The sequence below is a fragment of the Thunnus albacares genome, chromosome 17 (genome assembly GCF_914725855.1).
Source record: "Thunnus albacares chromosome 17, fThuAlb1.1, whole genome shotgun sequence".
Taxonomy (NCBI): Eukaryota; Metazoa; Chordata; class Actinopteri; order Scombriformes; family Scombridae; genus Thunnus; species Thunnus albacares.
The window spans coordinates 20,288,485-20,312,548 of NC_058122.1; the positions used below are offsets into that span (position 1 = coordinate 20,288,485).

Sequence of the window (24,064 nt, forward strand, 5' to 3'; positions counted from 1 at the left end):
GCGTTATAAAAACAAAAACAGGATTTTTAAGCCTGTTTCCACTTTTATTCAAATACAAATACAAATACAAATAATTTTGCTGCGTCAACAAAATACAGATACAAATACAAATACTGGGCTCGCTGCACATCCCTACCTCATAGACAATCATATTTTAATAGTTAAATTAGATAAGTAGTTATATTGAAAGAGTGAATTTGAAGTAAATGGAATATAAAGATATAATGGTTGAAGTTTATTGCATATTTAAACAGTAGTCATATTGAATGTTTTGATATTATGAAATAAGGGTTATATTGAATTTATATGTGAAGATGTTTCTGAAAGTAATCTAATCGCATAAGTGTTACTTAACTTTATTTCAGTCGCTACAGTATTAAACTTTTATTTCAGTGTAGATGGTTTGAGAAAGTTTAATCAATGAAAGTTGGATGTCTAGACATCTTGAGAAGTGGTAATATGAAGGTTAATGATTGATATGTGGATAGAAGAATTGACTTATTGGGAAATTAATGTATAATGTTGAAATGTTTTTCTGAAGGGTTTTACACTATATGATACAAGATAATATGAAGTACTCAGAAGTGTGAAGTTTGCGTTAAAACTCAAAACTTAATTCCTCAGTGTAAGAAAGTTATTCGCCATCTCATGTCGAAGTAAACCACACCTTAAAAGTCCAGAACAACGGAATTGAATATTCATCAACAATTCTGTGTGAAACCTTATTAAACACACTCAAAACTTAGCCATTTTATCCAAACTTATAAGTAAGGCCTCAGAGGAATCTTTCTTTGAGCACAAACGTCATGAGAAAATTCTTATAAAGACTCCTCTTTTCTTCATTTTTTTTTAACCAAGTATATGCATATTTTAATCTTTTATTAAAACAAGTTCAGTTGTTTTTGTTTTATTTGTCACATTAAGTCTCAAATGTCTACGTACAGTATTTTATTTTTGAAGTTAACACCACTGAAGATTTGAGTGTAGTCAGATTAAACTTTATTTGGCATTCAACTAAACTAAGATTACAAGAAGCCAGCAAACACTTGAATCCCCAGTTTAAACTCCACTCTGAGGAAGGAAGCAATGCTTCAACTGGATCTGCCTGCTTGCTGAGAGCAGTTCTGAAATGTGGAGTTAAACCAATATTTCAACTATTTCAAGAGCATCCTGAAACAACTTGACTCCTCTCCACCAATGTTTCAACACTACTATATCACAGAGACTCACCAGCAAAGACAGGCTGCACTGCCCAAAATGACACCACTGTGACTTTACCCAAACCTGCCAAGACGACATCTCTGCAGCAACAAAACCCATCAACAGTGAAGCATATCATGGCTTTGTGATCAAGGGTTGATGTCAAATAACATTAAAATTAAAAAGATAATTTCTTTGGTGAAGTTGAATTAGCTTTCCCTCAGCATTCCCTGTTGCAATACATTAGCCTCGAGTCACACACTTCAAGCCACTATTTCTCAACCATTTTCTTAATTATTTTATTTTATTATCATTTATAGACCTTATTATTCTTTTATTTATTATCTTATGCTTCATCATGTATCCTCAAGACGTTTAGCTATTAATAAATGTCTTCATATATCCTAAGAAGCTGTGGTTGTGGTTTTCTTTGAGCACAGGAAACAGAGGTCACTGTCAGGACAAGAACTTATGGTTATGAGACTGATTCACTGATTAAATTGAATAAGGGTTAGTGCTTCCTCCTGGCACTAATACATTCTAACCAAAAAGGAGGTGGTGCCAGATGGGTTATGTTTTATATTAATAAGAGTGTTACAACGCAAATGTCTTGGTGATGTTCTCTTATTCACACAATGTTGAAATGTCTAAATTAATAATTGATCAGGTGAAATTGTGCGCTTGACTTTGTCATGTCAATGTTGTTGCGACATTAAATCAATTATGGCCCATAATTGTCAATTTGGGGTATTTATTCTACTTTGGTAATTTAAATGTGTATCTCATTATGTGATGAATGTCGTTTTATAATAATATCACACCACCCAAATATGCAAATATTTCCTTCTAATACCCATTTTCAGTGTCATTTTAGACTGATTTATACTGACAGCCATGCAAAGAGATAAGTGTTCTTAAAGAGATTATAAAACAACAGGACCAAAACACATGTGATGATTGAACAAACTCATATTGTGACTTTAGACATTCCTTTGTGAAGACAGTGCCTAAATGCAATGACAGAGTGTAATTTTAAGTATTGGAATTGTGGTAACCAGGCGCACAGGTAAATTTTACCGGTTGGCAGTTTTATAGCGACTTCTGGCATCTCTAGTGTTAAACAGATGAATGTAAAAACAGCCTTTAAGGGTCAAACTCTTCACATACATCATTCTCATAGTGAAGCTCAAACATCCAACTGTAGGAACAAGAAGAAAAACATAATTTTGAGTGGAGGAGGACTTTAAGACCCTGAGAGGAGAAATCTTATAATGTAGATGAGCTTTCTGTTTTCACCATCTGTGAAATCTGCATCATTCTTCTTCCAAGAAGCCAGCTTCTTCTGTTTATGTTTTCTCCTAGAGTTGAACTCATCACTTCCAGCTCAAATCAAGCAGGGCTGGAGGATGTCCAAATTTAATTTTGTGAGTGTCTCAGGGGAATTCAAATAAAAACATATTATTGCATACTGGGATTTCAGGGTGATTCCTAATAGCAACTTGGTGCTAAAATTATAGGCGGAACCTGTGTAGGGTTTTTGTTTTGTTTTTTTTAACATATCCTCAAGGGGATATGTGTTTATATTGCAGTTTATCATTTTTGTTGGTTAGATATATATGTATGTATATACAGAATTTATATCACTAGTTTCATTTCATGTTTTTTAGGGGTGGGGGTTGTGTGTCTCTGCAGTGCATTCATTTATTGTTGGGTTTGTGGCTTTTACATTGTGCTGATTATAAAGTTATATTTAATTTAGCGTGATAATGCTGGTGATGGAGGTAGTAATGATGATTACAGTGACCACACATGCTAATGTTTCATGTCTGAATAATTACCAAATGACCTTTGATTCAAGCAGAATACAGTGGAGGCATGTTTCATCTTCCTATCACAGCAATTCAAAGAAATAGTCTGTAATATAAACTTAAAAAGAGGCCATAGTGCCCCTTTCCCACTTTAATATTTCATTTTTGTGGTCTATTTACAAACCTTTGCATGCTTTTATGGTCAAAAAGCACCTAGTTACAGCTGTACAAGCCATGGATTCAGCCCCTCTGTCTCACTCAGCCTGAAACAGTCTGTTTTGTGTCTGCGTATTGCCCCTCTCTTCTGAATAGCTGACTGTTTTCTGAGTGACACACACACAGGCCAACCAGAGGTAACGGATTATAGCCTACTATAGCTAGGAAAAACCAGGGCTCTGTGTAAAACTCATCTGTAAATTGCGATGGCCACTGCTGAGGATAATGTTATCCAACTTTTGAAGGCTGCGCAATGACAAATTTGCTCTCTGACATCCAACAACTGCACAGCGTTTCCTCTGCTGTCTCTTTCTCCTCTGCTCTGCTCCGTGGGTGTGTGGAGGGTCGAGAGAAACTAGCACGACCATAAATGACAGCAAAACGTAGAGAAAAGTAGAGACTCTCACACTGAGCTGAAATGAAACGAGTACACATAAATTAGGTAAATAACATAAATAAACATATTTTGTTTCTTTCAAGAGGGGCGAGGGTCCTGTTCGAGGGGTGGGCTGCCACTTTAAGGTTATGGTTAGGGGAAATGCTGACCGTATCGTTGTGACATCACAACCGTTATGGAAGTCCATCCAAACCTTTTTAAGGCACAGTTTCTGAATATGGGCTGTGTGCATTTCTCCATGGACTGAGCGTTTTGATACTTTACTTAGTATTTATATAGCACCTAAACTATAGACTGTAAGAATAATGGACGTAGCCACCGTGACATCACCCACTGGTTTGTGGACTTCCGTTTTGAAACCTCAAGTTTGCATTTTCAGTGTTGCCATCTTGAATCTCAGAGCCAGACCATATTTGGACACGATGGTGGAGCTGACCTTAACGCTCTCTGCCTAAGTTGATAAGCACTGTGCATTTACAGTCTACAGTTAACTGTGATAATGCTAATGCTAATTTTCGCTAGCGAAAAACAGGCTTAAAACAATTAAAACAAAATGTACTTACCCAAAAAACTGACCATCCAACTCTTTAGAGGGTCTTTTAGTGCAAGCAAACACTGAAAAAAATGTTACAATTAACCTTCATAAACTGAAAACACTCTGAAATAGCGACGGCTACTGCTATACTCTGTGAATCTGGGGTTACACCATGGTTACGTTACCTAACCAACGTCTGCCTGTGACAGAACCGAACCGTCACTCAAAGCGGCCACGCCCTTGATTATGCATAACTTTAAGCCTTAATAAAATTTAAACTGCTGAGTTATATAAAACTTCACCTCCCATACAGTTGTCATGAACAGGGAAATTAGCTATAGAGATCCAAACCGTTTTTTTACCAGGCTGTTAAAATTTTTACTTCTGCTGTAAAGTTGGGCATTTTAACATGGGGGTCTATGGGGATTGACTCGCTTTTGGAGCCAGCCTCAATTGGCCATTCGAGGAACTGCAGTTTTTGACACTTCCGTGTTGGCTTCATTTTTCAGACCCATGGGTTGCTGCCTGACCTGCTTTATAATCAAAAAAGAAATGTAACTCTCCCTTTTTACAATATGTAACCTTTTTTCTCTCTCACTGTTCTGGAAGAAGAGTCAGTGACAGAATTGAAAAACGACTTGAGGTGAACAGCTTGAATTATTTTCATGATTTCACACAGGCAACACTCTGCTACAGTATTAGCATTATGAATCACAATGTTTCTATGTTTTACTTAGCATTAGCATCAAGATTAGAGGGGCATAGCAGGGGAGAGGCTTTAGTTTGAGATTCTCATCTCTTCAAGGCTGAAACACAAACTAGTGAGGCTTGCCAAGTTTGCCTGGAGTTAGTGAACTGCCAAATCTTTCACATCCTACAAGTGAAAGATTCATCTCAGTGTTTGAAGAGTGGGAAAAAAGGCAACTTGAAATGTTTTCTGTGGCCAGACAGAGAATCAAAGGGTCTTCCCACTCACATTTGAACTGTTTCCACAGATTAAGTCCATAAAATACATTATTGATTACTGCAGAACTGCTAAATCCTATTTACTATGCTGCAAATTCGGTCAAAGTCACACTTTTGGAAAGAAAAATTTTCTCTTGACCACCAGTGTCTTACTGAATTCAGAGTGATTTTTTTAATCCATGGCTTTAAAATGTTGTGAAATAAATTAACTTCTCATATCAGAATTTCAATGTCAAAAATAAAATCATGTTATCATGAAACAAACAGTAAGGCCCACAGGCAAGGCAGAGCGAATCTCCCCAATCTGCTCTGAACTAGATAGAGGAAACTAATGAATTGGTTGGGTTTTGATTTCAAAAGAAATTTAAGAGGCTCATGGCGGACAGCAGTCCTTTAGCAAGTTCAGCTCTGTGTCCTAAGTGTTGATTTAGATGTTTTATTGATTCCACTTTCAAATATGCAAAATAATAAGAAGAGGAACTTTGTTATTCATGGTTAAATACAATTCTTTCTTGTGTTCACCAAGCTTGTATCCTAATAAATCTGATGAGACTAAGCTGATTTATCACATTTTATGTCAACTTCAAATACATGAAAGTTGTAGATGGTTGGATAATCTGAAATTTGAAGGACCAGTGCCACAGCTATTTCAAACAAGGCTGCAGTTTCCAAGGTTACCAGTAATGCAGCTTTGTTTTTTTAGGTAGCAGGACTTGGGAATAGATCACAATTTATTTTTGATGGGGAGCAAAAGAGAGAAGCAAAATCTGTAATAGGAAATGTCTGCTGTGTAAAATAAGTGCAGGAAAAACTGGCAATGACCACCTGTGTCTGCTCTTGCTGAACTGCACAATACAATAAAAGGTCAGGACACACACTTATACTTCATATGAATGTGTATTTCCGACAGAATTTTTTTTTTTTTTAATGTTTTTTACTATGGAAATTCTGCACTAAAAATTCCAGCACAAAAATTGAACATTCGACTTATCCAGACAGGAGGTCAAAGTCAAAGTGCCAAAATGTGAACACAGAACTTGGATGATGGATCAGCACCCATTTGACAGCTGGATGTGATAAGAGCCTTTGGGCATGTTCAGGGATGTATCTGTGTGTTTGTTCATTGGAGAGGCAAAGACTGAATTACTTTGCTCCGCTTTATTCATGTTTTGGTTCCCATTTCCCTTAACTCAAAAAAGTGATGAGTTTTGAGTTAATTACAGAGAGTGATGTCGATTTTGACAGATTTGGAATGATAATGATGAATATTAAAATACTTTCTCCTTATATGTCACACATGCAGAACTGAGGAGAGGGACGCTCATTGTTGAAATTCTACCTGTAGAGTTGAAAACATCAATCAGCTCTCCAGGTTTCCTAAATCAATACAATGCGATGACATTTTGGCAGGGCTCTGCATACGTCCGCTCAAGACTGTTGGGACAAAAAAACAAGACTCCGGCGCTGAATCTGCCACGATAAATCTTCCTCTCTCCCTCCTTATTTACGGAGGCAGTTGTTTGTGACAGAAACAGTGGCAAGTCACAGGTGCCACGAAAATGAACCATCTTCTTCCTCCACTGCAAACAAGTGTGAACATTTACCTTCCCATACACTGACACGCAACTCTGTGAATGCATTCACCCGCAGCATTAGACTTCAACTTGTGCACAAATGAAGAATAGACTCCTCTTCACAAGTAGAGGTGACTGCTGACCCAGTTTGAAGCTTGTAACATGTGCCAAGGTCAAACACCCACACAGCTTTTATTTGTTCGCAAACCGCTAAAAGGCATTCTTGACTCAGGTGTATACACCGTTATGTGGTTTTGTGGCAAGTTCATTTTCAATTCTTTCTGGTCTTCTGTCACCTTTGTGAGCTTTGTGTAACACAAAGAGAAGGATGTTTTATGTAACTGTAATGGGTATAAACAATTTCAATACAATTTTAAATCTAACAAGTATGGCAATAGGACAAAAAGACACAAAGCTATATTTTAGATACATTTTGATTATAAGATTTAATGCTTTCAACTTATTGTTAGAAATGTCTCTTTCAGTAAGAAGCTCTGTTATTTATTATTTATATCTGGGTCTGACACAGTTGCTTATTTACTTGAAGTAATCATTCTGCTGTATATTTGTAAGTGTTATGCACACTAAATTTTGTGAGTTAGTGTATAGTGTACAAAGCTAATAATTATTTTATCTCTTTTCACATGGTTTTGAAGTCTTAATCTCTGTTTCACAGCCTCTCTCTGTAATGTTGGGTATGTCACTCATAAATCTGACCTGATGAAAAGCCTTTTGGAGTCAAAACAGTGTCAACAATGAAAGCATGAGATACGCGACTATCTCTGTTTCCTCTTTGCATACTAAATTATTAAGCCGGAATGGGCGAGCACTTTGCTGCCACAATGCTGCTCTCTGCTGGTAAATGAACTTCTTATGTTATACTGACCTTTTTATCAGTTCCAGGACAGAGCTGGAGAGATAAAGATTCAAGTTTCTATTTGTTTAAAAGGAGATCTTTTTACGTGTTCAAAACGATCTCTTTTAATTACACAAGTGCATTCAAATCCCTGGATGAGCATATACTGTTGGCATATTATTAAAAATGCATATACTGTATATTTGCATATGTATGAAGTTAAAGATTAATCATCATACCAGTATGATACATTTTTTCCCTCAGAGGTACAGAACGACATGCATACAGAGACCAAGCAGATTTGTTCTGTATTGTCCTCAAGCAAGTTTATAGATACAGGTCCTGCACTTTGGTGACGTGCAGATTTACAGACTGTGGGGGGGGGGGGGCAGTTTTGGTAATGACTCTCAGGATCCCCAGCTGCAGGGGCCTCCTGAATTTGGAGATATAACACTTTGTTCAGATCTCACTGTTGCATGAGCTCCACACTTGCACCTTGTCAGGAGCTAAGAATTTCCTGCAGTGCCCCTGAAGCTGACCACCCACCTCTTTTTAGCCTTGTTATAGAACCAAAGGGAAATCATATTTCAAGATGGATACCCTCTCTCTTCATCTGCACTATGCTTATTACTGCATCCAAGAAAGATCAAAGCTACCTAAACTACCCTCCGAGCCTGCAGCCCCCGGAAGATTCTTCACAGTACTAGAATAAAGAGGTGAAGACTGCCTCCACTTTTATCTTCACCTTGCTTAGCAAGTGAGTCATATTTGCCAGAAGTGAGTCTTTTTGGCCAGAAGTACCATATTCCGCGGAGGGAGAGTCGAAAACAGGATTATTCAACTAGGCAAACACATTTAATGTCATTATTACTTTTGTATTCACTACTAAAGGGTGAAGCCATATATATCCCCTCTGCCAAGTATTGATGCATGTATCAGCATTACCCAAAGCTTGCAGCAATAATCAAATGTGACCAGTATCAAGCAGTGGCTGAGGCAGCAAACTAACCCAGGGACCCTTTCCCCCTCTGTCTATCCTGAAACAGCTGTTTGAGCTCTAATTAAAGGGAAGTAGCAGGTGTCACCTGAGCCCCAACTGCAGTGGCACACCTGGTTGCATTAATTTGATCCAAAGTGGTTTTGACGGACTGCCTGCACTCTGGCGTCCAACATTAAGTCACTGGAACTGAACACCTGCTTGGAGCGAGCAAGCACTAACACCGCTCTGTGGAGGTACGCCAAGCTGGCGAGCCCATGTCTTCGCAGTGGCCCAGGGGACGGCTCCGTCATCCCTGCCTCTGACTTACCAGCAACATCTGTAAGTGAGCAGACCTGTGACGCGGACCTGTAGTCACACTCAGCTGCGGTCTGGGTGTGCCCAAGATAATTGTCTGTGGAAACCTCCCTGAGGCTGTAAAGGCAGCTTGTTTCAGATCTCCTCATGATTTCACAGGACATTTAACTTTACACCTCTCATTTGTTACCTCTTCAGGGTATTTCCAAATATCCATTACCAGGTTTCACAGGAATGTAGCAACCCTTAACCTCCACTAGTTTTTATGTGTGTATAAATTACCTCGGGGATAAATGTGACTCTGCATTTGGGGGTATTGACATGAAATGTGTTTATGTGCAAGCTTAAGCAAACAGATGACCTTCAAAAGTAGTGACAAAAACGCTGGCTTTGGAATTACAGATGCAATGCTGTGTTGTCTCTCTGACACTTCAATTGCCTAATGAAATTTACATCACCCAAGAATAAAGCTGCATTGGTTTGAATGGGTCCTGCCTCAGGTCATGCTGCACTCTCTGTTGCAACAGTTTCTTTGTGCCACGACAATACATTAATTTCATGAGTCAACAGGCTACGACTGGCAGTTTGTGTCGAGCTAAACAGTGTTTAATTGGATTCTGATCCATGGCAACACCACCGGAGGCTTGTTTCCATCTTTTATTTCAGCAGCACCTGGAGCATAATGGTGGTGATTACATCCCTCCTGTGGTGTCCCAGTAGTTCAGCCCTTGCAGGCCTCTGGGAATATGCTGCTGACAGTCACGGTCCATGCTGCCCTGCTGCCCCGTTTGGCTGCTGGCAAACCCTGTGCGGCTGCAAGTTTTTGTTACAGCGCTGCTGAGACATGCCCAGGTTCAAAGGGAATTATGATAATACAAACCAAATTAATTGTTTACTGCACAAACTCAGGCATAGTCGAGATTCCAAACAACGCATCAAGACAGAGTCCTATTAGTAGAGGCATAAAATTAAAATGGTTTACTTCAAAGTAAATGAAATTACAAAAATCCACTTGGAGAGAACTTTCATGAAACACAATCAATTCCCTTTTGATCAAAAGCAAACCAAGCACATAGCACATTATAGTGAACAGTAACATATAAACTATCTATTTCAGAGAGATTTTAGTAATAAAACATTTTTCATAGAGAAAAAAAAAGGTATAAAAATGCAGATTTTCTCATTTGGTCAACTCCATAACATGACATGATCAAAAGCTCCAGAACAGCGATACAGTAGACCTTGTATCGTGAAACTGTGTTTTCAACTGGACTGATGTTTTTAGAAAGGCATCGGCTACAGCTACGGAACCGGTGCAATAATTTACCGACTATTGACACAGAACGTGATTCCATGTGAATAGTCTACAGGCTGTCGATAGTAGTTTGTTCTATTGGTATGTACACGAACTCCTTAACCCCTAACTATGTAGTTTTTGTGCCTAAAACCTAACCATTCTAACCCAAACCATGGAAAAGATTGACATATCACCTGCAAGCAAAAATATTTGAAACAATTTGAATTTGATCATGTGATCTTGCGCAATCAATACCAATTCACATGCTTATTAATTCTGTACCAACAATAAACAGACTATTGATACAGAGGAATCCGTACCAATAGCCACTTCCTTTTCAAAAACCTTCTAGTAGCTCACCAAAATCCTTTGATTTACAAAATAGTGTCATTGTCGAGGATGCAATCATCAGTTTTAAGGTTCTCACTGGTTGCAGGAGCACTATATTGTTTTATTTTACTGAGCTGTAAATAAATGAAATATAAAATGTTAATTGGTGAGCTTTAGATGTGCAAGTAGATGGATTTTGTTACCATTAGATAGAGCCAGGCTACCTGTTTCACCCTGTTTCTAGTCTTTAGACTAAGCTAAGCTAACCAGCTGCTGGCGGTAGCTTGATTTTTACCATACAGACATGAGAGAGGTATCTCATCTGACTGAAAATCCTTTGATTTACAAAATAGTGTCAATGGTGAGGATGCAATAACCAAATTTTAAAGGGGTGATGACGAATTCTCACGTAACAATTCAACAATCGATGTCAATTTAAAAACCGTAGAAAACACAACATTTTAAAATTAAATGTTTCTGAGTGACATCAACTAACGAGGTCCTGGGAGGAACAGACAGAGCGATCACCCTCTTCCTGGGAGAGGTCACTGACCCCTACCTATGAAGATTTGAGAGGACAGCCAGTGCATGAAGTCAGAGCTGACAGCAGGTGGAGGAATAACATTGCTGGGCCTCTGACCTTCAGTGTAGCCCCACACCGTCTTACAACCACAGAGTCAGACACATCTGAATAATACATCGGCCTCTCCTGCTGGGACCACCCCCACCGCTCACACAAGCAGAGATACACAAACACAGCGTTCACATCATGGTGCGAGGTTTGTCTCCCACAGCATCCTGTACAATAATGAACAGAGTGTGTTTGACCAGCTGAGACCAGCTCTCGGTATTCTTATCTTACAATACAGTTGTACAGGGACTTATGTTATCAAGTGGCTTATTTAGCTGCAGTGCAAGTTGAAACCGATTCTATTGTAGATTTCATTATAATTGATCGTTAAAAGTCTTTTCAACTTTCAGCTTATCAAACAGCTCTGAAATGTTTGTCCACTCCGCGTCCTTTCCTTTATTCTTTTACATTAAATTTGTAATTAACTTTCTTTTAGTCCCTTTACCACAAAAGCAACAAAAGCTTAAAAGAGAGGGAAAAAACCCACCACCATGCTGTAGTTTTGGCCTCCTCAGTAATTTCTCACCTCCATGCAAGTAAGTGAACAACAGATCAAGCCACAAGAATTCTGCTGTTTACACAGTGAGAATGAACAGATATGCATGAAACATTTTAAAATCCCCCATGATTCCTGGAAATGTGAGGCTGCCTCTCTCTTGTTTCCATCTGCTTTACATAAAGGAACAGCTCCACGGTTTGCACCGAGATTATTTGAATTTCATAGAGTGTTTGACATTTGATAATAGTGTCGTGTGTTTATAGATTCTCGACTTCCCTGCCGAAGGGTTCCTATCATGTTTGTTCAGGCTCCCCCCCTAAAAAAAAAAAAAAAAGCAACTGAATACGAAAAACTCAAATATCTCTGTGTGACATCAAAAAGACAAACCCAATTATTGTTTTAGCTTTGCGTGAGCAGATATGTATCAGTCAGCCTTCTAGGAATATCTGCATTAACATAAAACATTTCTGAGTAGAAGGAGCAATGACAAGAGGGAAAAACAAATGTTTGTGTTCTAACAACTGTGCCATCATTTATTATGATGGAAGAATTGTCTCAATGCCACATAATCACTGGACTCCGTTGTTCACCTGTTGAGACAGATCTATAATTTATTTGTGTTTATGTAAATTAGGCTGTGCTGTCACAGATGCACAATTTTGTTTTAATTGACTGAGATTTGTGGACTGTGTGTAGGAGAGTATACTGGCAACATATGACACATGGTGCGGTGTGTGTTAAGGGGAGTGTGTTGGGCAGAGGGTCCCCAGTACAGACCAGTATGTTCCAATAACTTGACAAAATGTCATTCAATTGTGTCTGATATAGTACAGGTTAGAGCATGTGCAGATGTTGCTATCCTCTACTGGTTGAAGGAGAGGAATTACACGCACATCACGACGTAGGTGCAAGGCTACCAGAAAACAGCATCAATGAAAAAAAGGGGGTAATGCCTGCACACTTACTTCAAGCCACAAAAGTTCTATAATGACAACGTTCTTCATCAATCTCCGTCAGGTCTGAATGTTTAAAAAAAAAAAAAAAAGGAAACCACACCCATATTCATACATCATGCTCACCTGTAGGCTGATAAGCTCTATGATTGCAGGTGTGGTTAACCACTACCCTCTACTGGGCCACAGAGTGAATGCAGATCAAAGTTTCTGCTATATAAATAAACTAAACACAACAAAGATGACATTCTTGAAATTGCTTGAAGATCCCCTCCAGACATGTATTAAGACATATAAAAATACTCTGCTTAGAACAATAATGTGTTTCTGATATGGAATTTCTGCCCCCCAAAAAAGTATAATTACCACTTTGAAATCTTTAAAATGGCATCTACTCCTTCTCCCTCATTATATATTCCAGAATCTATGGATATAAACATTTATTTCATTTCTAAAGTTTATTTCTGGACACAAGATGTCTCCTACTTCACTGTAAAGTCCATTTTCAGTGTATGTGCACTGGAGGCTTCCAATTTCCATATCTCACTTGTTTAAGTTGAATATTGGACAGGATTGGCTTCCAAACTAGTTCAGATGTCACATATTATGGTTGGAGGCCCACGCTTTAAAATCAGATTTTCAATGAGCACAGAGAGAATTTTTCCACTTTCAGCACATGAATGTAAAAACAACCTTCTAGTGTCAAACTCTGCAAATACATCACTCATACATTCACTGCACAGTGAAGCTCAAACATCCAACTGCAAGAACAAGAAGAAAAACACATTTCTAAGAGGCGGGGGGCTTTAAATTTTGAATGCGAACGAGCTCGTGTATTTTTAAATCTTGTGGGAGGCTATTTTGGGCAGTTTTGGAAACGTTAAACACAATGTGGAACTAATGTTTTCTGATGTCTTAGTTCCCTTCCGGTATGTTTTTGATGCCACACCGGAGCTGAGTTGCTGCAGCTTCGTTTCTAGTTCAGACTTCTTTTATTACACAGTCAGATAATCCAGGGTAAGCAGTTTAAATGTTGTAATTAAAGGTAAATATAGCATTAAAAGTATTTACTTTAGCTGTACCTAGCTGTGTTTAAAATGTGTTGGTTTCCATGTCGGTCACATTAGCCTTTAGCTTACACTTCTTACTTTATTTGCCATATTTTGCTACATTTCACAACTCGTTAACTGGATGTAAAGGACTGTTTTCACTAATTATCATATTCAAAATGTTTCTCACGCTGTTTGATACATTAGAGCTGAGGTTATCGTTAGCCTTGAAAACTTAACACAGTGGAGATGTTTAGGATGTTTTACTTGACCAGGAATCTGACATTAATTGTCACTAAAGTGAAAAACGAGGTAGTAGGTATTTGCTTAAAAGTATCTGCAAGTTGCACCTTTAAGCAGACCATTTTGTGTCGTATTATATTGACATTTTAAAGTTATTATAATTCAGCCTTTGCACCAACAAAGCTGATATCAGGTCTGTTCAGTGAAGCTCATTCTGTGATTGAACAATAGGGCACACATGAGCATAGAGCAGAATTTATGGTCATTTCTGGCACAGTCTAATTTCTAAGGGTTTCAAGAAAAAAAACCTCCCACTGCCCTAATTAAAAATTGATGAGGTGCACTTTTAGAGAAGGTTCACGCTGCCCAACTGTCTTTTAATGACTCTCCTTCATAAAAGGTGACAGCAAAATTTTGATTCCCCAGACATCCTAAATAATTGGAGTTTCTGTTTGTTTTGTTTTTGCGAACCTTTCAGCTTTTTTGACCGCACAGAATATAATGAGTTTGGCATCACCTCAGTCAACACATAGCATTCAAACATGGAGTCCAGATACCATGTGACAAAATGTATCACACTGGCAGTTGTGGCTCAGGATGCCCCCACCTACTTTTTTTTGGTTGCCAATTAGGAAATTAAGCGTTTTACTGCAGTAGCGAGGCTGTCAGTGATGGAAAAAGCAGGTGTCCTGTGTATGTTTTTTTTTTGTAACGGGTACTATGGCCAGTTTTAGCAAATTCATCATCACATCACATCACACATCAGTGAACCCATGATGAAGTTACAGCCTTTGCCTCTGAAAATCACAGTATATTGTTTAAGTCAGTCTACAAACAGTGCACATTTAAATTCAGCTGATTGTTTCATCGTTTTGGCTTCGGTTTGAGCAAGTGCCGCCTCACCTCACCTTCAGTGTCTGTTCTACAGCATAAATAAAAGACCCTCTCATCAACGGCCATGCTGTGGTCAAAAATCTCTGCTGTTTTGCCTCCTAATGAGGAACAGTTTCCGCTGCAGTTCAGTGACAAAGTGGAGTCAAGCGTGGTGGACGTGCTGAAACGGTCCAGGCAGCAGCTTTACAGTGGTGACGCTGCAACCGCCAGTCGTATGCTCAACGCTCAGATCATTTTGGATATTTCATGGGAGAAACTCAACACAGGAACGTGGCGGCATGTGGATAAAGACTGGAGACGTGTTTATTCTTATGGCTGCTTGTTCAAAGTGGCCGCTCTGTGTCACAAAGATCCGTCAGAGGAAAGAATCCTGCAGGCTGTCAGGACTTGTGACATGGGGTTACTCATGGGTGCAGCCATCATGGATAACATACTTCAAGTTCTGGTCCAGATTCTGCAGGGCGAAGTCAGGAAAGCCACAAAAGAGGAGGATGAAACTGAACATGCAAACATCAAGGTCAGTGGTCTTTTTAAAACACTTACTTTGGCGACAACAACATAGATTTCTTCGAATTCCTGAGGCTTAAAAGTAATCGTTAAAGCACTGTTATTATCAAAGTTACAATAATTAAAGGGAGGAAATCCCTCATTATCGTAAAAGATTTGTACTGCTGGTTTCATTTAAGTAACCACCAAGTGCAACATCAAAGTTGTGCTCATACAACATCACAGAAAGGCACTTTTCCCTGTAGTTTCAATGGAGCAATGAATGAAAATGTTCTTGAAATTTTCCATTTGATTCTCTATGATGCAAAGTTTTCAACAAACTGACTGATGAGGACATATCGGAAGAAGCCTTTCTGAAGTTTTCCCTTTTTGCTCTTCAACTTTTTTCATTGCAAGCCAGACATCATGGAAGATAAAGTGCAACATATAGTGAAATGTCAGAACACTTGCCATCAAAATTGAGATGACTTTAGAGTAATGATAGGATTTTTCAGGGTTTTTTCTCTTTAACTTAAAAAGCTCCAAACATATTTGGACACCATAAGTATCTATGTGGAATTGCACGCTAAAGAAGTATGATCAAATATGTCATTTGTTTTCTTGTTATTTTCCTCTAAAAAAGCTCTTTGGAATAAATAATTGACAAATCGTTGTTGTTTCGGTGTCGTTAACAGAGAATAAAGATCGAGTGCCCGCGTGTTCCTGTGATCAAAGAAGAGTTGGCAGTTCCCAGGATAAAATGTCCTTCACTGGAGAGCTTCAATACAAACTACCTGCTCCCCCTCAAACCAGTTATTTTAGAAGGTATCATCGACCACTGGCCTGCCCTCAACGAACATCCCTGGAGGTTTGTTTTTTAAGTGCACTACTGTAAATTAAAGATTGCTGTTTGCCATCATATGACTTCTTATTGTCATCAAAAGAACCTCATCCAGACAGATGTTTACACTTCTGTGTATCTGGATACCATTTTCATCGTTATGTTGTGAACGTAGTGCACTGAAACTTTCTACCAAAGTAATTAAAATCATATACAGTGATTCTATTTTAATTTAGATACTTTTTAGATATAAAAATAGTAGATTCTGTCTTTAATCACAATATTGCAACATGGTTAAACACTAAAACCCTACTTGTGTTTAGTCTAGCCATGTAATCACTTGTGATGCCAGCTGAGTGCACTTATCTAGCTGAGAGGACAAAAAACCTGCACGACTCCGGTACTGAAGGACCACTGGCATGTAACATACAATTTATATCTATTTGATACCAGCCACTATGACGTGTAATGTAAGTTTCAGTCTTAAATGTGGGTAAGTGGGGAGAAGAGTATAAATTGAAAGTCTGACAACAGAGTCTGATATAACTGCCTCTCCATTTAAGAATATCCCTCACTGTCCTCCCTCTCACTGCTGACTCTTGACAGCTGACTATTTACTCTAACATCTGACATACGGCTCCTGGCATCTGGCTCTCAGCTCTTGACAGTGGAGGAGGACATCCGAAAGTGCACATATGACATTTTTTTGAGCATTGCTAGAATCCGAGTGAACAGGGTTTTTATTTGTGAGTTGGTATTACAGTAATGTTTAAATCATTCATTTTCTCACTCCTGCAAAGCATAGAATACTTGAGGTCTGTTGCTGGTTGCCGGACTGTCCCTGTGGAGGTGGGATCCAGGTACACAGATGAGGAATGGTCACAAACTCTGCTTACGGTCAATGAATTCATTGATCGATATATTTTAAATAGAGTAAGTGCACTGCCATCAAGTCTTTTATTACATTGTTGACATGTACAAAGAAAGGTAAAAACATCTGTGTGATTTCTAACACTAAATTTTAATTTATTTTTCTCTGCAGTTCAAAGTCTCAAAGGATGGAGTGAAAAATGTGGGTTATCTTGCACAGCACCAGCTTTTTGATCAGGTATGTATGGTTCAGAAGGTAACCTGTGTATGTATATTTTCAGGATGCTACTGAAGAGTAGAGAAGTATTTGCTGTTACTTGCAGCTGTTGAGGATTTCACTTTTTAAATGACTAAATTATTATAGAAATAATCATCTATTAATTTTCTCTGTTTACAAATTGATTATTCAGCTGATATTTTCCGGACTATAAAGAAAAGGAATTCTCCTTTTTTCCCCAGATGTCATCTTCACACTGTATTACTTTGAACAGTATTGACTTTTTAGTCCTGATTTTACCATAGAAGTCAATACATTGTCTGGATTGAACTTTACAAAAAGGGCATCTTGTCAAGCCAAAAGCTGGCGTGGGGTATTTTGGGCTGTTTGATAGATTAGAACGAAGCCAAACGGGGATCATCACACATCCAGATTTTTGCCCACTGCATCCTCATTCTTCAGGAATCAGCTTTAGGCCGAGTCCACACGTACATGGATATTTTTGAAAATGGGGTTTTTCTTCTCTTTGTTCAAAAAAAAAAAATCAAAAAAAATCTCCGTCCAAATAAAAATGCAAAAACACAATTGAAGCGTTGTCAAGAGCATGTCAAACCAACTGGCAGTGATATAACCCTAACCTTAAAGCCATGTTGGCCAATCAGAAGCCTGAAAAAAAACTATTTCCAGTAGGCCACTAGCAATGTAGCAATGTAGCAGTGACCTCCGTAGCGCCTCTGTTCCTCAATATAGTTGGAGAATAACTGCACATTTATGTGTGAACATATAAAAAGTCCTGTTAGCAAGGTCAGAACCAGCAGTATTTTTGCCGCATCCGCCATTGCACGAAATGTCGCCTCATGTCAACAAAGGAGATAATGTCACAAATTCTGTGTTCCATGTCTACACATCAACACTGAAAATAGAGTTTCTGAAAATCTTCACCCTGGAAGGAGTTTTCCAAAAGAAAAATGTAGTTTGCATGTGGAAAAAAGGCCAAAACCCATAGAAAAAGCTATTTTTTCAAAAATACCTGTGTACATGTGGATTAGGCCTTAATCAGCTTATTTCTACATGTATCTGTTTTTTTGCACATCCTTTTCCACACTCAGCTCTTCTTTTTTTTTTTTTCCTCTGGAACCTTCTCCTCAGAGATCTCCTCCTCTACCAGCAGTTTGACGGTCTGTAAAGCAATAAGGATCTTGTCCTTCCGTTCCTCCAGCTCTTCTTTGAGTTTGGCAGTTTCTGCCTGGAGGGCCTGGCTTGCCTCTTTCTCACCCTGGAGCTGAGTGGCAAGCTCAAGGCTGGTGGAGGTCTGTTCCTCGAGTCTTATTTTCAGGTCCTTTACCTGCTGCTCCGTCATTTCACGGAGGGCCCCCGGTTCAGCCTTCAGCTTATCGATCAGCTCCTGGTCCTCACTCACCCTGTCAGCATGAGACTTCATCTATGTCTCAAGTTTTTCTTGATGGGTGGCTCTCTCTTTCTGAAGCTAGTCAGTGAGTTTCTTTCTGCCCTTGTCCTGGAGGTTGCTGGTTAAATGCTCCACCTCTCTCTGTCTCCGGCCTGTTGGAGAACTCGGTAGCCTTTTCCTCCTGGCAGATAATGTGTCGCTCTGCACTTTGGAGGTGAGCCTTCAGCACCTCGACCTGTATTCCAAGAGCCTCATTTTCTATGGCTAACTCATTGGGGTCAAAGGCTGACGGATTCTTTTTCTAAGTCGTATTGTCATATGTCGCACTCTGTCTCTGATGAAGATTTTTTCAGCCGTTCGTAACTTGTTGAAAGGTGTGGAATGAACTGGATACTTCAGTATGCAAATACCTGCCGATGTCATAAGAAGAGTGGAGTTATTGCTCTGTGACGCTCAGAGTTCAAAAGTTCTGCAGTTCTTGTTGTTTTCACATGTTTACATTCAGTTCACCTGGACCTTCTCACAGGTTGTCCTGTATAGTTTGGTTCAGTTTCTTGTTGAAGCACTCTATCCCCTGAGAATCATTAAAAGGATAGGTTCACAGTTTTTCACGTCTGTCCTAAAGCAATAGTCAGGTGTCCAAATGAACATTGACATGTTTTTCTTTCTGTAATCATTCCTCCTGTTCATGCTGGCCTATTAGAGATCCTTTCATAATGTACTTTCAATGTTAATGATGGGGGAGAAAATCCTTCCGTGTGTGCAAAAAGGCATTAAAAATGTATCAGAAGCTAATATGAAGCTTCAGCCATCCAAATTAGTCAAATCAAGTCAATATCTTTCAAAGCTGCAGTGTTTTTAGTACCAAATTTCCTCTTTTCCTCTCTGTTACTATGATGGACCTTTTACTAAAAAAGACTATGGAAGATTTCCACTTTATTTGACTAACTCAGATGACCTATAATACATTTTTTGCTCAAAATGGGGACTGTGGATTTTGTCACCCATGGCTCACATTATAAGTGCATCTGGGGAGGATCTTCTAATAGTCAGTAAGAACAGGAGAATGATTACAGCAAGCAAGACCTGTTTCAATGTCCATATGGACACCTGACTATTGTTTTAGGACTGACTTGAAAAATTGTGAACCTATCCATTAAAGACCCTACGTGTGATCCAAATGTAAACACAAGGGCCGTCCCACCATCAACATTCACTTTATACACAGAGGTGAAAAACACTAGTCTTATTTCTCAAAATGTCAAAGTTGTTATTTTGAATAAGAATTAAGAACATTAATAAAAATATAATAGGTGTAGTAGAGTTATTATTAGGAATAACTGACCCAAAGGGTATTAAGTGCATTGAATTGTGATTTTGAAGTACATAATAAAATTGCACATAGGGCTGTGCAATATAAGGATATATATCATGTGATGATAGAAAAACATCTGTTTCATATTATGCTCTATTATTTTATTTTGTTGTGTTGCAGATCACACTCTTTATGACAGTATTTTTCAAATTGAATTTGGAGTCCGTCCATCTTTTTCACAGATTACATTAATAAATTACTCTTATTGGCTTTTTATTCACAAAGCTTTTATTGCACTTACAGTAATGTAACGAGCATAGTTGTCATCAACTCGAGTACTTTACCTGGTTCACTGTCTCTCCTCTGCTCTGCTGTGTGTGCAGCAGCTCAGGGTGAGAGTCTCTACTGCATTTTGCTGTCGTTGATGGTCTCACTACTCTCCTCTGCTCTCTGTGGTTCAGGAAGTGCAGGGCTGAGCCCACCGTGTGTGTGCTGCACACACAGCAGAGCTACCGACTAGTAGGATTAGGAGGCATACTTTTTGTCATATCTCACAGGTGGTTTATTCTATCATTCCAATTTTTCATGACTTTGTCAATTAATTTGTTCCTAATGACTTCATATCATTGTTTTCTGTTTCTGTTTTAATTAGTGATTTTTAAAAATACCAATGTGTTGGGGTCCTGTGGGAACCAGTCAAAAACACCCAATTCCAACTATGCAGTTTTAATAGATGTAAATATTTATTGAGTTCATGTTTGTCATGGGTCCTAATTTAAAATATCACATGATATCAGGGGGGTAGGAGCACTCTGTCAGTCATTTATTTTCGTTTTACACAATATACAAATTAACTGTAATTTTCATAAAATAATAACACTCCTAATCTATTCCCCATCTATCCCCATCTATTTTTCCAGATGACATTAATTACATAACTAATAATGTTTTGAGAGGAAATAAGTCAACATTTTACTGTGATGGTTTATTACATTAGTTTAGTCTAGGGGTTCCCAGAGACATTTAGTCAGTGACATTAGACATTAGTATACCCCCTTGATTTTGTTCATTTGATTTTGCCTCAGATACCAGAGCTGAAGGAAGACATTCGCCTCCCTGATTATTGCTGTCTTGGTGAGGGGGACGAAGACGATATTACTATAAATGCGTGGTTTGGGCCTGGAGGTACAGTGTCTCCTCTCCACCAGGACCCTCAACAGAACTTCCTGGCACAGGTGACGACAATAAAAGTGTTTTATGAATCCAGTTAATGTCAAAGATCTGTCACGTGATTGCTGTTTGTTTAACTCAAGGGATTTTCTCATGTGTACATCAGGTGGTGGGAAGCAAATATATTCGCCTATATTCCCCAGAGGACACAGACAAGCTTTACCCTCATCAATCACAGCTCCTTCACAATACCAGTCAGGTGGGATTGACAGTCCATAGAGATAGTACATGTTGTTGAGTGCAAATATATGCAGTATTTCCAATTTCTGACTCCTTCCATGCAGGTGGAGGTTGAGAATCCAGACACGGTGCAATTCCCGGAGTTTGCCAAGGCTCCGTATCTCGAGTGTGTGTTACAGCCTGGAGACATGCTGTTTATTCCTGTCCAACACTGGCATTATATCCGATCCTTAGAACTCAGCTTCTCTGTCAGCTTCTGGTGGTCATGATTGCAAATCCATAATTAAAAATACAATTTTGGTAGAATAACATTTGAGTTCTGCTTGTTTTGTGCTACTGCTGCAGAGAGAAATCAATCACCACTCTTTTGGTGTTCTTAACTAATGCAGGGCTAATTCTCATAAATGTTAGGATAACCGCTGATCACACAAACCTTTGATCCATGAACAATGAACACACACTGCTGAATGATTAGTTTAATTGTGCTGTTGATGATTGCAACAACATCTATTGTGCGTAAAGCTACCAGCAAGGAAAAAAAAAAACCAAACAAATGAGCAGTTAAAACTGTTTGTGTTCATTTCATCCTGCATATAATTTACGGAGGGTTGTTAGTCATCTAATTTGATAGGATATGTTTTTCTTTTTCAAATTGGCTTCTTTAATTGTGTTCTCAACCTTATTCCTACAAATATCCTCAGATGTGTGATTTCCATAATTCATGGAAATGAGGCAAGCCTTCAAATTTAATAAGCTACAAGTGAGCTACAGGTACAGAAATATGGTTATAAACATGACTCTCTGGTTAAACTGACAGTCTGAGGCAATCATGCAGGTCACAGATGAGAATTAATGAATTAAATGAATTAATTCCCTGGGCACAGACAGAATTTGAAATTAAAATTGTCTCATTGGTTAAGTACCCTGACAGTAAAACTCTTGTCTAGAACAGAAAAAACACAAATGCCTGATTACAAAGACTGCAGCACTTCATTTCAGATTTCAGACCTCTAACAAACCCAGTCATGTATTCTGTACGTTCATTTCAATCAAGACTGCAAATTAGAGCCATGCAATGTACAAGGATGTGACAACATGAAGTAGATCAGGTCTGATGTATACATTTGATCTGCTTTTCAGCTTAAATTCACAGTGAGCTTAAGTAGTGTTTTGGGAAATCATAGGCTGCACAAGGCAGACAACTTCTGAGGAGGAGCAGAGGAGTTGTGTGGGATTGTTTTTAATAAAACAGCTCAAGAGACGGCCATTAAATGGGCTGGGGTTTTTTTTCCTCTTATTTCCCCCTAAATTATGAAAGATGAGTGAGGAATTTGAACAGAACTAACAATGTAATAACAATTTAAAACACAAGAAAGTGACTAAAACAAGCAATTCGCTGCAAAAATAAGAGCTCTTTCACATCTTTCCATATGTAGAAAAGCTTTTTGACTGAAATTTAAGTCACTTTTGGCTCTAAGTGCCTCTGAATTCGATAAACGTTTGCTGATAAAGGCATATTAAATACTGAGTAGTTGATATTTGCTTCTTGTTAAAATCTCTGTGGCAGTGCTGCAGATAAGACAGCCTCATTGTTACAGATAAAAAGCGAAAAACTTGTTTTTAAATGACTAAGATTTTCAGTTGAGAAATGGTATGGACTAATTGCTGATGCATTGAGCATGCCATGTTCAGGTAATAGACTTATCTAAATGTAGTTACTTTCCTTACAAGGTTATCTCTCTAAACCAATATTATGAACACTGCCAGAATTCAATTCTGTGAGTAAATGCTGTATACTTCACTTAGACCGTCAGTGCTCTGCTGTTGTCAAGTAAGTGGCACAATTGACTTAAGATCACACAAAACTGCTTACTCTCATTATAAAGTAATCAATACTCAATTACCAGTGAAGTAATGTGGGACCTCTGGGTCTATAACCCTCTCTCTGCCATGGAGACCCTCGCCTCCTGCTCCGCTTTTGATTAATAGCCTCACGGTTCTTTGGCAAATCATGGATAAAGCCGGTAGATTTATCTTGTTTTGTGATACAGTTAAGTGACTACTGGATCTACATTGGTTAAGTTATGGCAAGTCAAACCCAGAATACCTTCAAAAATGGAACACAGACGGCTGTAAAAAGACCTTTTCTAGGTTTTAGTCAGCAAACTTATCCAAATTATTCCCACAAACCTGCTTCTTGAAACAAGGCCGTGCTATATTTAAAGTATTTTCAAGGCAAATGTACGTGTTTGAGTGCCAGAGCTGCAGGCAGAAGGGAGCATTTAAAGATCCCCTCCAGATATGTTTGAAGACATAAGAATAATACTCTACTTCACTGTAAAGTCCATTCTCAGTATATGTACACTGGAGGCTTCACATTTCCATATAACGCTTATGTAAGTTGTATACTGGACCACAATTGGGTCCAGAATTGTTGTGATGTCACAAATCATGCTTGCAAGTACATGCCTTAAAGTCACATTAAAGGGGAGCAAAGAGAAACTTTCCACTTTGAGCAGGTGAATGTGAAAACAGCCTTCCAGCGTCAAACTCAAACATCCAACTAAAGGAATGAGACGAAGAAGAACATTTTCACTGGACTTTAAGCAGTTCTCTTAATTGGGTTCAGTCGAGGAACATAAAATTCAATCAAAAACTGGTCAAAACCAGTGGTTGACTCACCAAGTAGCTCTCAATATGTCTAATTTACAGGTCCTTACCAAATAGTCCTCTACATGAATATTTATCCATTCCCTTTTTTTAACATTTTGTCAG

General features: G+C 38.6%; 1 protein-coding gene across 3 annotated transcripts; it reads left to right on the forward strand.

Annotated features, from left to right (window-relative positions):
- Positions 1 to 8,728: 8,728 nt before the first annotated feature.
- kdm8 (lysine (K)-specific demethylase 8) lies at positions 8,729 to 21,600 on the forward strand. 3 transcript variants are annotated; one of them, XM_044332405.1, is made up of 8 exons: positions 8,729 to 8,870; positions 14,777 to 15,259; positions 15,924 to 16,096; positions 16,870 to 17,002; positions 17,112 to 17,177; positions 20,965 to 21,114; positions 21,216 to 21,308; positions 21,394 to 21,600. In XM_044332405.1, exons 2-8 carry the CDS (start codon positions 14,807 to 14,809, stop codon positions 21,556 to 21,558), a joined length of 1,233 nt encoding a protein of 410 aa, XP_044188340.1. In that variant the 5' UTR covers positions 8,729 to 8,870; positions 14,777 to 14,806; the 3' UTR covers positions 21,559 to 21,600. The 3 variants fall into 3 exon arrangements, with proteins under 3 accessions (XP_044188340.1, XP_044188339.1, XP_044188338.1); XM_044332404.1 differs by lacking the exon at positions 8,729 to 8,870 and adding an exon at positions 13,452 to 13,573; XM_044332403.1 differs by lacking the exon at positions 8,729 to 8,870 and adding an exon at positions 13,476 to 13,601.
- Positions 21,601 to 24,064: the final 2,464 nt, after the last annotated feature.

What these genes read in the sequence shown, in the direction of transcription:
- kdm8 (XM_044332405.1), top strand. Translation starts at nt 14,807, where the DNA reads ATGCTGTGGTCAAAAATCTCTGCTGTTTTGCCTCCTAATGAGGAACAG. An exon ending in AACAGAACTTCCTGGCACAG is followed by an intron (nt 21,115 to 21,215) that starts GTGACGACAATA and finishes TGTGTACATCAG; the next exon opens with GTGGTGGGAAGCAAATATAT. An exon ending in TCCTTCACAATACCAGTCAG is followed by an intron (nt 21,309 to 21,393) that starts GTGGGATTGACA and finishes CCTTCCATGCAG; the next exon opens with GTGGAGGTTGAGAATCCAGA.